This window comes from Pituophis catenifer, unplaced genomic scaffold, assembly GCF_029215685.1.
Source record: "Pituophis catenifer annectens isolate HBS135680 unplaced genomic scaffold, rPitCat1.0.hap2 SCAF_7, whole genome shotgun sequence".
Taxonomy (NCBI): Eukaryota; Metazoa; Chordata; class Lepidosauria; order Squamata; family Colubridae; genus Pituophis; species Pituophis catenifer.
The window spans coordinates 2,274,340-2,291,710 of NW_027256887.1; the positions used below are offsets into that span (position 1 = coordinate 2,274,340).

Below are 17,371 nucleotides of genomic sequence, written 5' to 3' on the forward strand. Positions count from 1 at the left end.
ATTCTATTCTATTCCATTCCATTCCATTCCATTCCATTCCATATTTTCTGTTCTGTTCTGTTCTGTTCTGTTCTGTTCTGTTCACTGAACTGGGACAAAAAACATTTAACTTTTGCAAAGTGGCTGTTTTGCACACATCCACAGTATGAAGCACCAAGTACTTCAGGAAAAATGAAAAGTCGTGCGGTGGCCTAGAGGTGGAGCTCTCGCCTCAAAATCAGGAGGCCGTGAGTTCAATCCTAAGTAGAGGCTGATATTTCTCTCTCTCTGAGCACAATGAGACTATATCTGCTGAACAAAACTCCGCATTGGTGAACGGAAGGGCAACCGGCCATTAAATGCTCTGTAATCTCCATTCAGTTGCGCAGACTCCACCCCACAAGAGATTATGCGGTCGTTAAATGATAATGACAAGGGTACAGACACAAATGATACATACATACAAGCTTATGCACCGGAGGCAAATTCCTTGTGTGTCCAATCACACTTGGCCAATATTCTATTCCGTTCTGCTCCATTCCGTTCTATTCTATGCCTTGCATTTCATCATTTGCCCCATACTAGCTCCAGAAAATGTCCCTAACTCACAAAGGAGGAGAAGGACAAAGGAAAATGCAAAGCTTGTTTTTCCTTTTTTTTTTCTACTGAGGGCAAAAATGACCGAAGTAAGCTATATTTTTTTAGTCCTTTTCTCAGAAAGTAAGTAAACGGGGAGGCGGGGGAATTGTTACCTGTAAAATCTCGATAATTTTTAACTTGGTATCCATCACAGTGATATCCTCACTCTCCAAAAGGTTGGCTTGTTTGCTTCGCTGGATAATTGGGGGAATATCAGGTGAAGAGGCAGGAAAGATAGAACCTCTGCTGAGGACCATTTGAGTCATCATCTCTCCCACACCATGAATGGTTCTCATGACATTGTTTCCTGGAAATGACAAAGACAACAAGGGCAACTCTTGACGGACAATAGAGAGGCTGAGAAGAAGACTCTAGAACCGTGATGACGGACCTATGGCACGCGTGCCACAGGCGGCATGTGGAGCCATGTCACCTGGCATGCCAGCTCAGCTCCGGCGAGCATGCGCACGCCGGCCAGCTGATTTTGGGGCCTTCTGGGCCCACAAGAAGTAGGGAAACAGGCTGTTTCCTGCCTCCAGAGGACCTCGGGGGGTGGGGGTGGTGGGAAAGGCCCGTTTTTCTTTCTCACCTGGCTCCAGATCCTCTCTATGCATCTGGGGAGGGCGAAAACAGCCTTCCCCACCCCCTCGGAGGCCCTCTGGAGGCCCGAAACAGCCCATTTCCCAACTTCCGGTTGGACAGGAAGTGATGTTTTTTGCTGTCCCAGCCTCCAGAGCCTTTCTAGGAGTCTCTGGAGGCTGGGGGCAGCAAAAAACATCACTTGCTGTCAAACCGGAAGTTGGGAAACGGGCCATTTCTGGCCTCCGGAGGGGGTGGGGAAGGCTGTTTTCGCCCTCCCCAGATGCATAGAGAGGATCTGGAGCCAGATGAGAAAGAAAAACAGGCCTACCGGGCCATCACGTGCCAGGAGTGGGGGGGAGGGGGTTTGCACACACATACGTGGGGTGGGGCACATAAAATTATGGGTGTGGACACACGTGTGTGCGAACCTCCCCTGCCCCGCCCCCTCCTGGCACACGATGGCAAAAAGGTTAGCCATCACTGCTCTAGAAAGCATGCAGAGAAGAGCAACAAAGATGATTAGGAGACCAGAGAATAAAACATATGAAGAACGGTTGCAAAAACTGGGTATGTCTAGTTTGATGAAAAGAAGGACTAGGGAAGACATGATAGCAGTCTTCCAATATCTCAGGGGCTGCCCCAAAGAAGTGGGAGTCAAGCTATTCTCCAAAGCACCTGAGGGTAGGACAAGAAGCAATGGGTGGAAACTCATCAAGGAGAGAAGCAACCTTGGAACTAAGGAGAAACTTCCTAACAGTGAGAACAATTAATCTGTGAAACAACTTGCCTCCAGGTATTATGAATGCTCCAACACTGGAAGTTTTTAAGAAGATGTTGGATAACCATTTGTCTGAAGTGATGTAGGGTTTCCTGCCTAAGCAGGGGGTTGGACTAGAAGACCTCCAAGGTCCCTTCCAACTCTGTTATTTTGTTATCTAGTAACAAGTATATTAACATAATAAAATATGTGGCTTATTTAGCTAGTTATTGGTATATTGTTATTTGATTCACTCTTCTAAAATTTGCTGGTCATTGACTGAATAAATAGAAATATAATGGCGATGCCAAAGGGTATCAAATTCCCAGTGGAAACTCATTCATAAAGCTTTCAGACAGTGTCAAAGTTTTCTTTTGAAGGGCCTGCTGTGAAACGAAATCTTATTTTGGACACCAGTAAATAAACTGAACACTGGAGCCTTTAAATATAAATAAATAAACTAACAACTTTGCAACTCAATGAAATAGGTAAAAGTGAAAATGATTGTCTTACTAATCCATCCTGTAAGAATAATACAAAAAAAGACATTAAAGAGAAGCATTCAGCAGTTAAGAAGAAATTAAATTAAGGGGGAATTAAATCTTTTCTATCTAAGCATTGCAAAGAGCGTGATAGTACGGTGGACTAAAGCACTGTTATTAACATCTGCTGCTTGCAATTACTGCAAGTTCAAATCTCACCAAGGCTCAAGGTTGACTCAGCCTTCCATCCTTTCTAAGGTAGGTGAAATGAGGACCCAGTTTGTGGGGGCAATAAGCTGACTTTGTATAAATATACAAAAGTATGAAGGCTATTGCTTAACGCATTGTAAGCCACCCTGAGTCTCCGGAGAAGGGCGGCATGTAAATTAAAGCAAAAAAATAAAAATAAATTATGCGACACTGAATTAATGCAGTTGGGAAGAGTTTTAACGGGGAACCAGGTAATCTTAGCATTCACCGTTGAAACAGGTTATGACACAAACGCTAATCTATATCAATCAAGAAGAGCAAAATTTAAAAGCTTCCCAGTTTTAGATAAAGACATTTAAAAATTTAGAGACGAAGGCAATCATATTTAAAATTAACGCAGAACAGGTGTTGGAAAAATCTACTACAGTGAAATAGAAATTGCAATTATGGTGGAAAAACCTGGAAATTTTTGCGGAATAAGAATTACCCAAGTGCTAAAAAGCGCTATTCAGCAACTGAAAAATAAAGAGTGGAAAACAAGAATTTCAACTGAGCTCTAGCTGTTTGCAAAATAAGTTGCTCTTCAAAAGCGTTGGATTTAGTAAAAAAGAGAGAGAGAGTGAGAGACCACAATCTGCTTATGTGACACACACACAAAAAAGACAAAGCTTTGATCACACGGCTTCAGCCACCATCTAACTGGGTTTTTTTTTTTTTGCAAAGACCACTATCGAAATATCCCTTATGTGCAAAAGCATGCATCGTATTCAGATTTATAAACAATATATTAAATGTAACGGCAGATAAAAAGTATCCTGAAATCAATTATTCCAAATTTCTTTTCATTTTCTTTCAACAAATGTTTATTACCTGGGGGAAAAATATCTTCTTTGAAGCACGGTGATCTAGAAAAGTTTAAGAAACTCTAGTTCGGACAGAACCGTTGCTATTATTTATGGCCGATGTGATTTATTTCATTTTATTTATCATTAAATTTATACGCTGCCCATCTCGCTTATATCCTGCCTGTGTATAATTCAGCAAGTAGCCAAGGCAGCTAAAAAACTTCCATCTACAAATAACCTTATTTTTTTTTCCAAATAGCTTCCTAGAAATAACCATCTTGTACCATTTCTTTTATTCTTGCATTATTTTATTTGCTCTCTCTTGCAAACCCCAAAACCCACAGTCCTCCTCCTCCTTCTCCTCTTTTTATTCTCCTTTTCTCCGCAAACTCCGCTCCCTTCTACGACTGATGATGATAGCTAGCAGGATAAGGAAACGTCTGCAAGAAAACAACCAAGCTCAGAGAGCACCAAGGATCCCACAGTCCTCCTCCCTCCTCTTCTTCCTCTTCCCCTTCTTCCTCCTCCACCTCCTCTTCCTCCTCCTCCTCTCTGCAAACTTCACCCTCTTCTAAGACTGATGATGTTACCTAGCAGGATAAGAAAATGTCTGCAAGAAAACCACCAACTCAGAAAGCACACAGGAGCCCACAGTCTCCTCCTTCTCTTCTTCCTCCTCCTCCTTCTCCTCCTCCTCCTCGCAAACTCTACCCCCTTGTAGCACTGATGAAGTTACCTAGTTTGGTCATGAAATGTCTGCAAGAAAACCACCAACTCAGAAAGCACAAAGGAGCCCACAGTCTCCTCCTCCTCCTCCTCTTCCTCCTCCTCCTCCTCCTTGCAAACTCTACCTCCTTATACCACTGATGAAATTACCTAGTTCGGTCATGAAATGTCTGCAGGAAAACCACCAACTCAGGGAGCACAAAGGAGCCCACAGTCTCCTCCTCCTCCTCCTCCTCCTCCTCCTCCTCCTCCTCCTCCTCCTCCTCCTCCTCCTTGCAAACTCTACCTCCTTATGCCACTGATGAAGTTACCTAGTTCGGTCATGAAATGTCTGCAGGAAAACCACCAACTCAGGGAGCACCAAGGAGCCCACAGTCTCTTCCTCCTCCTCCTCCCTCTCCAAAACTCATACAAACAAGTTGCTAAGTTCTGCCATTGTTTTCTCCCCTATACAGACATATTTCTTCGTAAATCATACACATATTTCTTGAACAAGATGAAATCAATAAGTTTTATCAGAGGGCCACTGATCATTTTAGCTTTGCGACATGGAGCTTTCCCCCGTTATCATGGCGTGGCATTTCTCCAGATCCAAACATATATGGAAATGGATTGTAAAACGGAAAGAAATACACCCACCCACCCACCCACACACTCACACACACACAAACACGATAAGAGTTTTCTGTGGATGCTGTTTTCCCCTCTTACCTCCGTCCTGAAATTTGCTTAATCTTTCAAAGTAGGATGACATGGGCACTTGTACAATATCGAGGATAGCCAAAAGCGTTCTGGTCAGCCTGAGGAGTTCACTGAAACTATAAAAACCAAAGTATATGAGATTGCGAGCGAGGTGCACCACCTAAAAAATAAAAAAAAAACAAAGAACAGAAAAATTAAAAAAAAAAAAAAAAAGCAAGAAAGAGAATCTCGACACGACGCTTACGATGAATGGACCGACATAGCTTTGCTCAAGGATTTAATCCAGAATATAGGTAGTCCTTGGTTTACGACCACAACTGAGCCCCAAATTTCTGTGGCTAAGCGAGATGGTGAGATTTCTCCCAGTGGTGAAATCTGAACTGGTTTGCCACTGGTTCACTGGCCATACATGCACGGTGCAAGGGTGGGTGCTAAATTTTTTTACTACCGGTTCTGTGGGAGTGGCTTATTTTGTGGGCGTGGTTTGATGGTCATGTGACAATTCTTTAGGATTTAGCAGAGGTACTAGTCTACCAGGCTTTTAACTGCTTGCAGACCGTACCGGTCTACCCATTTGTTTTTGGAGTGTTCCGGTCTACCTATTTGTTTTTGGAGCGTACTGATCTACCACCACACTGCCTTTTACCGCTGATCAGCTGTAGGGCGGCCCTTTGAAGCACCGCGGCAAGAGTTTCCTTCTAGCCAATCAGCTGGGACTCGGGAGGCAGCGAATAGATTGGGGGCGGGGCCAGGCAGAGGTAGTATTTACCGGTTCTCTGAACTACTCAAAATTTCCACTACCGGTTCACAAGAACCGGGGAGAATCGGTAGCAACCCACCATTGGCGCAGTACGCGTCAAATGCAGTCTGCGAGCGAGTGCAGGCACAGTACGTACCAAACGTGCACTTCACGTAGTAAAAGGAGGCTTAACAAGGTAAGTAGAACAGTGAGGAAGGGAACAGCAGTGCCGCGCGATTTAGATTTGCAGGATTTGCTGCTTTCTAGCGATTTTAAATCGCGTGGTACAGCTGATCGTCGGAAATATCTGTTTGGAGGAACCGGTAGGTTTTTTTAAACTGTTCGCCCGAACCGGTGCGAAGCAGTTGCATTTCATCACTGGTTTCTCCCCCATTTTATGACTTTTTTTGCCACAGTTAAATGAATCACCGCAGGTGCTAAGTTAGCACTAAACGAATCTGGCTTCTCCATGGACTTTTGAAGGTCACCAAATAGGGTCACATGACTCTGCCGATGCCATAAATATAAGCCAGTTGCCAAAATTTTGATCACGTGACCGTGGATTTAAGACGTTTTCTCCCAACTATAGTCACCCAGATACCATCAAGTTGAGTCAGAACCTCAACTGTAACAGCATAACAGAGTTGGAAGGGACCTCGGAGGTCTTCTAGTCCAACCCCTTGCCCAAGCAGGAGGCCCTCTACCACTCCAGACAAATGGCTGTCCAATCTCTTCTTAAAAACCTCCAGTGTTGGAGCACCCACAATGTCTGGTGGCAAGTCGTTCCACTGATTTGTTGCCTGCACTTTCTAGAGGGCTCCAGAAGCTGTGCTATTACAGGAATCTTTCTGGCTTGGTTTTTTGTTTTTGTTTTTTTGGACTTTGTAGTCCCTGCCCAAAACATCCAACATTCCTCATAACTGTCCATCTCAGCATTAAAAGAGACAAATCTGTGTTTTGCTTACGTGGGGCAAATAATGAAACATTTTAAGCAAAGAAATGAAAATCTCTCTTTCTTCTCCAGCAACTTCCTCCTTCCACTTTTTCTCAAATTTTGCTCGAAACTAACAGATTAACAGAGTTGGAAGGGGCCTTGTAGGTTATCTAGTCCAACCCCCCACCCAAGCAGGAGACCCTAGACCCTTTCTGACAGAGGGCAGCCCAGTCTCTTCTTAAAAGCCTGCAGGGATGAAGCTCCCACAACTAATATTTAAAAAGGTAAAGGTTCCCCTCGCACATATGTGCTAGTCGTTCCCGACTCTAGGGGGCGCTGCTCATCTCCGTTTCTAAGCCGAAGAGCCAGCGCTGTCCGAAGACGTCTCCGTGGTCATGTGGCCAGCATGACTCAATGCCAAAGGCACACAGAACGCTGTTCCCTTCCCACCAAAGGTGGTCCCTCTTTTTCTACTTGCATTTTTTACCTGCTTTCGAACTGCTAGGTTGGCAGAAGCTGGGACAAGTCACGGGAGCTCACCCTGTTATGCAGCACTAGGGATTCGAACCGCTGAACTGCCAACCTTTCGATCGACAAGTTCAACATCTGAGCCATTGAGCCACCGCGTCCCTTCAAATATTTATTATTTGTTATTTGTTATTTATTATTTATTATTTATTATTTTGAATATTAAATAATCAAATATTAGTCCCTTTAACTAATATTACGTGGCCCCAATACGTCCATTTTTTAGGCTAAATTTCAGCCGCGCCACCTGGGGTCATTTCTCAGCCTTACACGGGGGATCTAAAAGCTAGGAGTTGCTCCTGCCCCGGATTATTGTGACAAAATTGTAACCTCAAATGTCAGCTTGTTCTTCTCTTTGTCTCCGAAAGGGAAAGGCTGATTGACAACTTCTTTCAAGTAATCTTCGACAAATTCCATCGTGAAAGCAAATTTCCTCTTCATGTCATTTCGGGATGAATCGGTGAAGGAGTCGTACCTGCAAACAGAGAGCATGTTAGGGTGGGAAGTAGGATGCACTGCCATAAATTGCGACGTGCATTTGGTCATTTCGATGAAATCGTAAGTTCCTCTAGATAGAGAGGTGGGATTCAGCCGATTCGGACAAATCGGTAGTGGTGACCTGCGGGTTGACCTGCCCCCGCCCACCCATCCGCCCAGACACAATCCCGTCCTATATCTCTGTGTTTTTGATGCTGCACGCATGTGTGGACGGCACGCGTGAGCGAATTGCCATGTTGTTTGATGTCACATGCATGTGTGGATGGTGTGCGCGAGCAAAGTGCCATGTATTGTGATGGTGCACGCTTGCATGGATGGTGTGACTGTGCTCACACGGTAGTTACAGTATGTGAACCCCATCTCTGTCTAGATACCCCTGATGGGTAACAAATCCTGAGATTAGATTTATTAACCCAAGGTCAGAGATAAACTGAAGAATGGTGTTTTGAGGACTTTGCTTTCATTTCATTTGGAATACACTGAGAATGAGTTAATTCTCAGCTGTTTTAATAAAATCTGTTTGCTTTTTGGAACTGTTTTGCATTTAATATTAACTGTGTGGGCCTGGGTCACAACAGTTTCCGGAAAGGAACTTACTCATGGATAGTAATCTTGGTAGGAATTTCCGTCCACAGCCTGGCGTACTTCACAGGGACCCCCGTCTCTTGAGGGTCTCGGTCGACGTGCATGTGTAGCATTAAGCGACAAAACGACGCCCGCAATTCATAAGGTAAGCTTTCATCCGACATGCACCGTAAGATCAAATCCACCGACAGCTGGGTGGAAATCTGATTGATAGCCAAATACTGTCGGTCTAAACACATCCTTGCAAAGAGGTTGAGTTGATACCTTAAGGTAAGAAAACTGCATTTATTAGGTATCATATCAGAAAAATTAGATAAGAAAAGTACATATTTAGTATGTCTTAACAGCAGCGAGGATTATCTTCACACAATATCGGAAAAATGAAGAAACACCGCAAAAATGAAGAGATAATTAAGACTGTATGGAAATGGATAGATTGACATTGAAAATTAAGCAGAAAGAAGACACAGAATACTACCAAACATGGAATCTTATTTTACCAGTGGTTGGAAAAAAAGGTGTGGAGGTTAAGAATATAATCAGAATTGTTAAGCAAATTAAATACCCAGACAACACGACTAAGCACTAAGAAATTAATGTAATAATGAATAAAAAATCAATTTAAGAAAAGGTATGAAAATAGAACTGTTGTTTGCCTTCGTTTCCCTAAAACACCGTCGCTAAAGGAACATGAATAGGGCATGTTAACCAGAATCGATTTCTTCCTTCCTTTATTTATTTATTTATTTATTTATTTATTTATTTATTTATTTATTTATTTATTTATTTTGTTTATGGAGATTGTCAGTCATCCAGGTCAGAGTTGTCCCAAAGATTCTTGTTTTTTTCAAGAGGCAACTGGATGTTCTTTGCTTTTTTTTTCCTTGAAGACGTTTTGCTTCTCATCCAAGAAGCTTCTTCAGTTCTGAAGAAGCTTCTTGGATGAGAAGCGAAACGTCTTCAAGGAAAAAAAAGAAAGTCCAGTTGCCTCTTAAAAAAAAATAAAAAAATAAAAACACCTTTGGGACTTCCTTTTTTGTTCAAACTATCCTTTTGGTTATAACAATCAGACCCAGAATATCGGAATATCTGCACACACAGCAAGCCCTATATAACAAATTCCAGAAATGTTTTAAAATTCTTTGGTTTAAGAATTTATGGTGTAACCCAATTAAAGCTTACCGAGAAGTAAAACCCAGCGTGTTCAACCATGGGAGTTGAGTACAAGCCTGAGTATAAACTCCAGCCTTTATTGTTTTTGTCTGAAATGGTATATAGGGGGTTGGACTAGAAGACCTCCAAGGTCCCTTACAACTCTGTTATTCTGTTCTATTCTATTCTATTCTATTCTATTCTATTCTATTCTATTCTATTCTATTCTATTCCATTCCATTCCATTCCATTCCATTCCATTGCGTTCTGTTCTGTTCTGTTCTGTTCTATTGTAATTCTCTTCTCTTCTCTTCTCTTCTCTTCTCTTCTCTTCTCTTCTCTTCTCTTCTCTTCTCTTCTCTTCAATTCTAATTCTAATTCTAATTCTAATTCTAATTCTCTTCTTAGTCTATTCTATTCCTTATTCTACTCTATTCTATTCCATTTAATAAAATGAAAGAAACTGAATTTGAAAGAAGAATGCAAAATAGCTGCAGATCGCACATGAAAGAGCTCAGATGTTCTCACTTCCAGATGAGCCCAAATTTCTACTTCCTGAAGATTCAAAATGTTACAGGTAATCCTCGACCACTTTATAAATCCTTAGTAAAGCCACACCTGGCTACTCCCAGTTTCATTTAGACACCGTTTTTCCCCCCCTTTAATTTCCCTCACGTGCTAATGGATCTGTGCTGGAGACAAACTGACTTCAATTCATGTTTCTCTCTCTGTTCTGTCCCCTCCCACGAGTGGCCTTGCAGAGGCTCAAATAGCCCCGCAGTAACAAACGCAGGCTAGAGAGACTGAAGCTGGCCCTTTAATAAATAGTTCTCTTCCAAAGCGTTTATCAGTCCAATAGTTACCGGGCAATGTTCCAAAGGTCTTGGCAGACGGCCAGCAGGCTAATGCAGGAATGCAGACTCTTGTCAAAAACTCCAAACTAACAGTTGTAATTCCACTGCATCCAAAACGCCAACAAATTGTTTACCATGCCTTTCCAGCCCAGTCACACCCCTTTTATACTTTGTAGGGTATGGCCCTACGTCTCCTGACCACAACTCTTAGGATGTGGCAATAGCTGTTCTCTACGACGTCTCCTACGTCTCTCTCTTGCATCCAATAGGGGCTCCCCCTTGTCATTACCGGCCTCTGTTTCCTCCTCAATTTGGCTGGGGTCCACAGGCACGTCAGTAACTGTCATTTCTTGCTGACTCGCCAGTGAAGACGGCCCCTCCGGCACATAGCTCATGCCAGCTTCCTCCTCCTCCATATCATCCTCCGAATCAGCATGCGGAGATAAATCAGCCTCCGGGGCCGGAGTCACAACTCTCTCTCTCTCTCTCTCTCTCTCTCTCTCTCTCTCTCTCTCTCTCTCTCTCTCTCTCTCTCTCATCTATCTCTCATCTATCTATCTATCTATCTATCTATCTATCTATCTATCTATCTATCTATCTCTATTTATGTCTGTCTATCTATCGACCTCTCTATCTATCTATCTATCTATATATCAGCTAATTTCTAACCCGGGATTCATTCATCACTGTATCTACCTTGGTCTGTCCAGGTGTTTCAATGAAATTGGAATTCTTGGATGGTCAGTAAAGCGAAAGAAGAAGGAATAATGGTTTAGGATCGCGTACAGTTTTGTTCTCCCTTTGAGGAAAAATTACCTGTAGTAGGTAAGGACCTCTAAATCAGTTTTGGTGCCCTCCTTGGCTTCCTGAGCAAGATGGCGGATGGCCTTCCCGTGAGGCTCCTTGTTACTGTCGATCCAGTAGAGCCACACCTCTTCTTCTTCCATATCGTCCGAAAGGGAGGAGCAATTCAAGGGGTTGTCCATTTGCATGGAAACCAGCCTTTAAAACAACAACGGACACGATCACTACCAAGGATTGACTTGACATGAAGGCGCGGCTTAAGAGAAGCGATGGGGAATCATTAAGATGTAGATCTCGGTGGGCTTACTTGGTCTGAATGAGGATGTCGGCGTTTCCGGGACTCAGCATGTATTTACAAATGAGTTCCTGGGTGACTGGAATGGCAGCCGTGTTGGAAACACAAAGGTCGGAGAGGTAGTCCAAGAACCTGGAGGAGGGGCAGAAGTAGCAAGAAGAGAAGATGCTTCAAACTGTGCAAATACAAAGAGATTTATAGAAATACCACTATGATCAATTCATCCATCCATGAAAGGTGATGGATAGGTAGGAGAGAGAGAGAGAGAAAGAGAGAGGGGGGGGGAGAGTTAGATAGGCAGGCAGGCATGTTGATAAGATATGAGAGAGGGTGGTCGGAAGGTAGGTGGGTGGGTAGGTAGGTGGATAAAGATAAGAGAGAGAGAATGAGTGAGAGAGAAATAGAGATAGAATTAGATATAGAGAGCTAGCAATAGAAAAAGATAGAGATAATAAAAATAGAAAATAGAGATAGATAGATAGATAGATAGATAGATAGATAGATAGATAGATAGATAGATAGACAGACAGACAGACAGACAGACAGACAGACAGACAGACAGACAGATAGATATGAGAGAGGGGTAGGAAGATAGGTAGGTAGATGGGTAGGTGAATGGATGGATGGATGGTTAGGTAGGTCGATAGAGATAAGAGAGAAAGAAAGAGTGAGAAATAGAGATAGAATTAGATATAGAGAGAGCAATAGAGAGATAATAGAAATAGATAGATAGATAGATAGATAGATAGATAGATAGATAGATAGATAAATGGTTATTGATATTGATCAGAGAGACAAAGATGGAGATGGAGAAATACAGAAATACATCTATATCTATACAAATATAGATAGCAATAGAGACATACAGATGATAGAGATAGATAAATAGATGATAGACAGACAGACAGACTATGAGAGAGAGAGAGAGAGAGAGAGAAAGATGAGAGAGATACAGAATCACAATGAAAGAAATGCTAGTTTTCTAAAATCAGGAGCTGCTCTTGATATTAGCACAATTTTACAGCAAATATTCACAGCTAAAACGATAACAAATGACATGAATTGTGTGAGCGGCTTCAAACCTTGGCTCTCGGTTCCTCCTGAGTAAACTCACAAAGGTCTCGATTTCTTTAGCTGTGATATGTTTCTCCAGCAGCTTCCTGTTGTTGTGCAACAAAGCTGTGATCGTATCCTCTGCCAAGATATCATAGCCAATTTGAGATTGCATGATGCAGAAATTGGTAGCAATGTATTCCTGGAAGAAAATCCCAGAACGATTTGTTAAATAGTTTGAAAACAGGAACACTCCCTATTACTTCCCCAAGTTCCACATTCATTCCATATTATTTCCCTTCCTTGGTGCTCACCAAGCTCAGCTCCAAGGAGTCGCAAGGAAAGAGAAACCCAGATAAGCATGGATAAACACCAGACAAACAATCCAGCAGAAAACAATATCCGAATCAAGGAACTACTAAGCAGGAAACCACTCTCCCATCAACACTACCAGGGTAAGTAACTGTATATAAGAAGGGAGCAAACTCTACACTCCCTTGTAGATGAAGTTACCAAGTTAGGACGTGAAATGTTTGCAAAAAAAAAATACCAAACTCAGAGAGCATCAAGGACTCCACAATCCTCCTTCTCTTCCTCCTCTTCCTCTCTCCAAATCCCACCCACTTCTGATGATCTTCCCTAGTTGGGCCATGAAGCATCTGCGTGAAGCCCACCAAGCATCAAGGACCCCACAATCCTCCTCCTCTTCCTTCTCCTCCTCCTCCCTGCAAACCACACCCCCTTCTAGCACTGATGATCTTACCTTGTTGGGCTATGAAACGTCTACAAGAAACCCACCAAGCTCAGAGAGGACCAAGGACCCCACAGTTCAACCCTGAGCTACAAATCCTGCGTTCTATTGGTAGGAAAAGACCAACCTGGTTTTTCCTGTAGTCCTGTTGAGAATGGCGGAGGATTCTGTAGCAAAGTCTAAGCATGTATTTGTACGGGGCGTATCTCTGGTCTCCCAAGTCTTCCAATCTCAACATGGCTCCCTCGCCAGCCTTCTCTTTAAATGGGGCTTTCAATATTCCAAAAATCTGTGTCCAAACACAGAGACAGACAGACACAAGCACACCAAGTTAAGTTGCTGGGGAAGCAGACCAAGGATCTTCTCCTAAGCCTTCATAAGCAAACGAAAAGGCAAATCTTTACCACCCCTGCCGACAGGTCAGGGGTGAAATGCTCCCGGTTTGGACCAGCTCGGGTGAGTAGGTAGTGATGGCGGTGGGCAGTTCGGAGAACCGGTAGCAAAAATACCTGCCCCCGCCCCCCCCCATGCCCCATGCCCATGCTCTGATGAGCCGCGCTGTCATCAGAGGCTTTTTTTTCTTTTAAATGCCTCTGATGATCGAAGCTCCGACGATCCCAGCTGAGTTGCCTGCCGATCAGGCAACTCAGCTGGGATCGTCAGAGCCATTTAAAAGAAAAAAAGTTTTTTCTTTTAAATGGCTCTGACGATCCAAGCTCTGATGATCCCAGCTGAGTTGCCTGCCGATCCAAGCTCTGATGATCCCAGCTGAGTTGCCTGATCGGCAGAGGGTTTTTTTAAAAACCCTCTGATGATCAGGCAACTCAGCTGGGATCGTCAGAGCCTTTTGAAAGCATTTTTTTAAACATGGTTTTACATGTAAAAAATGGTTTTAAAAGTTTTTTTAAAATTGGCCACGCCCACCCAGTCACATTACCCACCACCAGGAAGCCACGCCCACAGAACCGGTAGTAACAAATTTTAGATTTCACCACTGCAACAGGTGCTCCTCAAGTTACAGCCATAATTGAGACTGCCATTGCGGTCATCCGTCATGACGGTCGTAAGTCGTGACGGTTATAAGGTGAGTCACCCTGGATCTGATTTTATTACCTTCTTTCGCAACGGACATTAAGCAAAAATGGAGGTTGTAGAGAGAAGGTTGGGTGAAAATGGGTAGGAAATGCTGGCTTGTGGTAAAAAAAACATCATAAACCATGATCGTGTGACCACACAGTCATAAATGTGGGTTGATTGCTGGATGCCCAAAATGTAGTCATGTGAATCAGTGGTGAAATCTGAACTTCAAATTTTGGGCTTAGACAATTTAGAACTACGCCAACTTCAGTCTGACCTAAGCATAGTACATAAAATTATCTGCCACAATGACCTTCCTGTCAATGACTACTTCGGCTTCAACCACAACAATACACGAGCAAAACACATTACAAAACCGGGCAGGTGGGCGGAGCCTCGCACCGCGATCGCTACCGGTTCTCCGAACCACCCGCCACAATTGCTACCGGATCAGGCGATCCGGTCTGAGCCGGGAGCATTTCACCCCTGATGTGAATGCAGGAAAGGGGCTGTTGGAACTTCGAAACCAGGAGAGATCAAACTTGGAGCAATCTCTTTTGTGAGGCTAGTTTAATTTCCTCAAACAATTTTCTCCAGTCTAGAAGCCTCCTTGATATCCTGATACGATATTCGGAATTTCCCTAAATTCACGTCAAAACAGGTTGCAGATTTTTTTTAAAAAATGCCTGTCAACGCAGAAGCTGGCCTGGCTGAAGCCATCTTGGAGCTTCAGTGCTGCCACACTAGAGCTGAGGGATTGTGTGTGGGGGAGGGAGGGGATTCAAGTAGTCAAAACAAAATACTTTCTCTTGGGAACCAAGGACGTCCTCACACCTGGGCGGAGGAAGGCGGAGCGATGTCACCTGACCAGCATACACTGCCTTGATTGGGCCACGTGACTGTTTGTTTGGGATTCGGGGAAAAACTTTCTCTTTTAGTTAGGGGAAAACCGAGGGGCCCTTCAGAGTCGGTTTTCACCAGATATGTGTTGTGGCCCATCAGCGGCCTGTGCAGATTGTAGCTGATTCCGACAGCGAGGAGGCTGGTGTGGTGCTGCGCCAGCAGCCTGTGCAGCTGGCGCTCGAGTCAGACAGTGAGGAGGCTGGAGAAGATGTGGTGCCAGAGATGGGGATTCAGCCAGGGCCTTCAGAACCTCCAGAAGCTCCTTTGAGTGAAGAGGAAGAAGAGGAGGAGCCTCTTCTCGATGCACGGGCACACAGAGCTGCCAAAAGGTAGGAGTGGCTCCTCAGGAGGAGATCTCCTTGAGAGTAACGCTTGGTGCTAATTGGCCACTCCCTTAGCCTATTTAAGGAGGAACGCTGCTTGCAGCAAGCTGTAGGGAACAACTTTAGTTCACTCTCCTTCGCGTCTGGATTCTCTGCAAATTGCTTCTGGGCTTTCTGCCAACTCTAATAAGACTGTGATTACCTTATCTTAGAATTCTGGTAGGCTGTTAAGACAGTTTATTAACAGCCTTTGGTTGATAAAGACTGAGTTATTTGAGTAAAATAAGCTTTGTATAGAGTTTGTGTGTGCTGCGTTCTTTGGGGTCCGTAGCTGGGGCAGAACAATATGTGCCAATATGATATTTTCCAATAAAGCTATTCTTTGAGGAATCTACCAGCCTCGGAGTTTTTGCTGGCAATGGATCTATTACATGGAACCCTGACAATGCCATTCCTTCATATTGTGGGCACCATCAAGGAAAGGATTATACGGCGTCTCTCCTCAGAGAGTGCATTTGTCATCACCCACCTACCTGTTCCAATATATTTTGTTCCCTCATTAATTTCTGCCTCTCTCGATTGGGTCTAATCACCACCACGTCTAAAACCTCTTGGCCATTGTTGTGCAAATCAGCCACAAAGAAAATGAGGTCTTCCAAGAGCTTCGTGACAAACCTAAAATGAAACAAGGATAGGACACTGAACAACAATGAATAATAACAGAAGAACAGAGCTGGAAAGGTCCTTGTAGGTCATCTAGTCCAACCCCTTCCACCCAAGCAGGAGGCCCTACACCATTTCTGACAGATGGCAGTCCAGTCTCTTCTTGAAAGCCTCCAGTGATGGAGCTCCCACAACTTCTGAAGGCAACTTCTGTTCCATCGGTTGATTGTTCTCACTGTCAGAAAATTCCTCCTTAGTTCTAAATTGAATCTCTCCTTGATCAGTTTCCATCCATCGCTTCTTGTCCTGCTTTCAGGTACTCTGGAGAATACGGAAGCTCCACGTTGAACATCTCTATCTTCCCTAAGGTCCTCCAGGATTAAAAAAGGCAGGCTTCCAAGCAAGAGACATCTTCTTTGTTTAATATGGAGAGGAAAGCCCTCCATGTATGGTGGCCAAGACTCAGGAAGAATCTGGTCACGCTTTTTCAAAAGGGGAAAGAATACAGAATATATTGTAGAGTTGGAAGGGACCTTGTAGGTCATCTAGTCCAACCCCCCACCCAAGCAGGAAACCCTACACCATTTCTGACAAATGACGGTCCAGTCTCTTCTTGAAAGTCTCCAGGGATGAAGCTCCCACAACTTCTGAAGGCAACTTCTGTTTCATTGGTTGATGGTTCTCACTGTCAGAAAATTCCTCCTTATTTCTAAGTTGAATCTCTCCTTGGTCAGTTTCCATCCATTATTCCTTGTCTGGCCTTCAGGTTATATTCACTTCCACATAAGTTCAACCCGCCTTAAATTCCACACATTCAAATGATGAGAAGTCTTAACATAATTGATCATTGCAAAACATCTGGATTCAAATCCGAAGCCTTTTTCACTTCCAAGCCACACTTAAAGATTCCCAACCCAGATTAAAGCTGACCAGATATTGCCACCTACTCTGCTCACACAGAACTGTTATTCTAAAACAAAAAAATTGCAATTATTACCTGACAATACAATTGCATTCTGACAGGAAACCCCCAAACCAAAAAAGGGCAAGAAAGACCACTAACCTCCTTTCGTTTTGAGTTACTGAACCGTTCTCCAAATTTTTGACCATTGATGCTAAAACCTTGTTGGCATCGTTTGCAAAATCCAGGTCTCTGACCTCGGACAGAGGGACAGACACAATGGCGAAGGCCTCTTTGTCTTCCTTCGTCTGACAGGTTCCAATCTAGGGGGGGGATTGGAACAATAAATCAATCCCATAAGTAAATAATAAGTAAACAAAACAAATGTA

General features: G+C 43.5%; 1 protein-coding gene across 1 annotated transcript in view; it reads right to left on the reverse strand.

The window, feature by feature from the left end:
- ITPR2 (inositol 1,4,5-trisphosphate receptor type 2) overlaps window positions 1-17,371 on the reverse strand; it is a 169,853-nt gene that overhangs the window by 76,456 nt on the left and 76,026 nt on the right. The window contains 10 exon segments of the mRNA XM_070947456.1: window positions 732-925; window positions 4,932-5,082; window positions 7,454-7,598; window positions 8,219-8,470; window positions 11,029-11,214; window positions 11,324-11,443; window positions 12,394-12,566; window positions 13,243-13,404; window positions 15,952-16,093; window positions 17,145-17,305. Of these exon segments, the coding sequence (XP_070803557.1) occupies window positions 732-925; window positions 4,932-5,082; window positions 7,454-7,598; window positions 8,219-8,470; window positions 11,029-11,214; window positions 11,324-11,443; window positions 12,394-12,566; window positions 13,243-13,404; window positions 15,952-16,093; window positions 17,145-17,305 (1,686 nt within the window).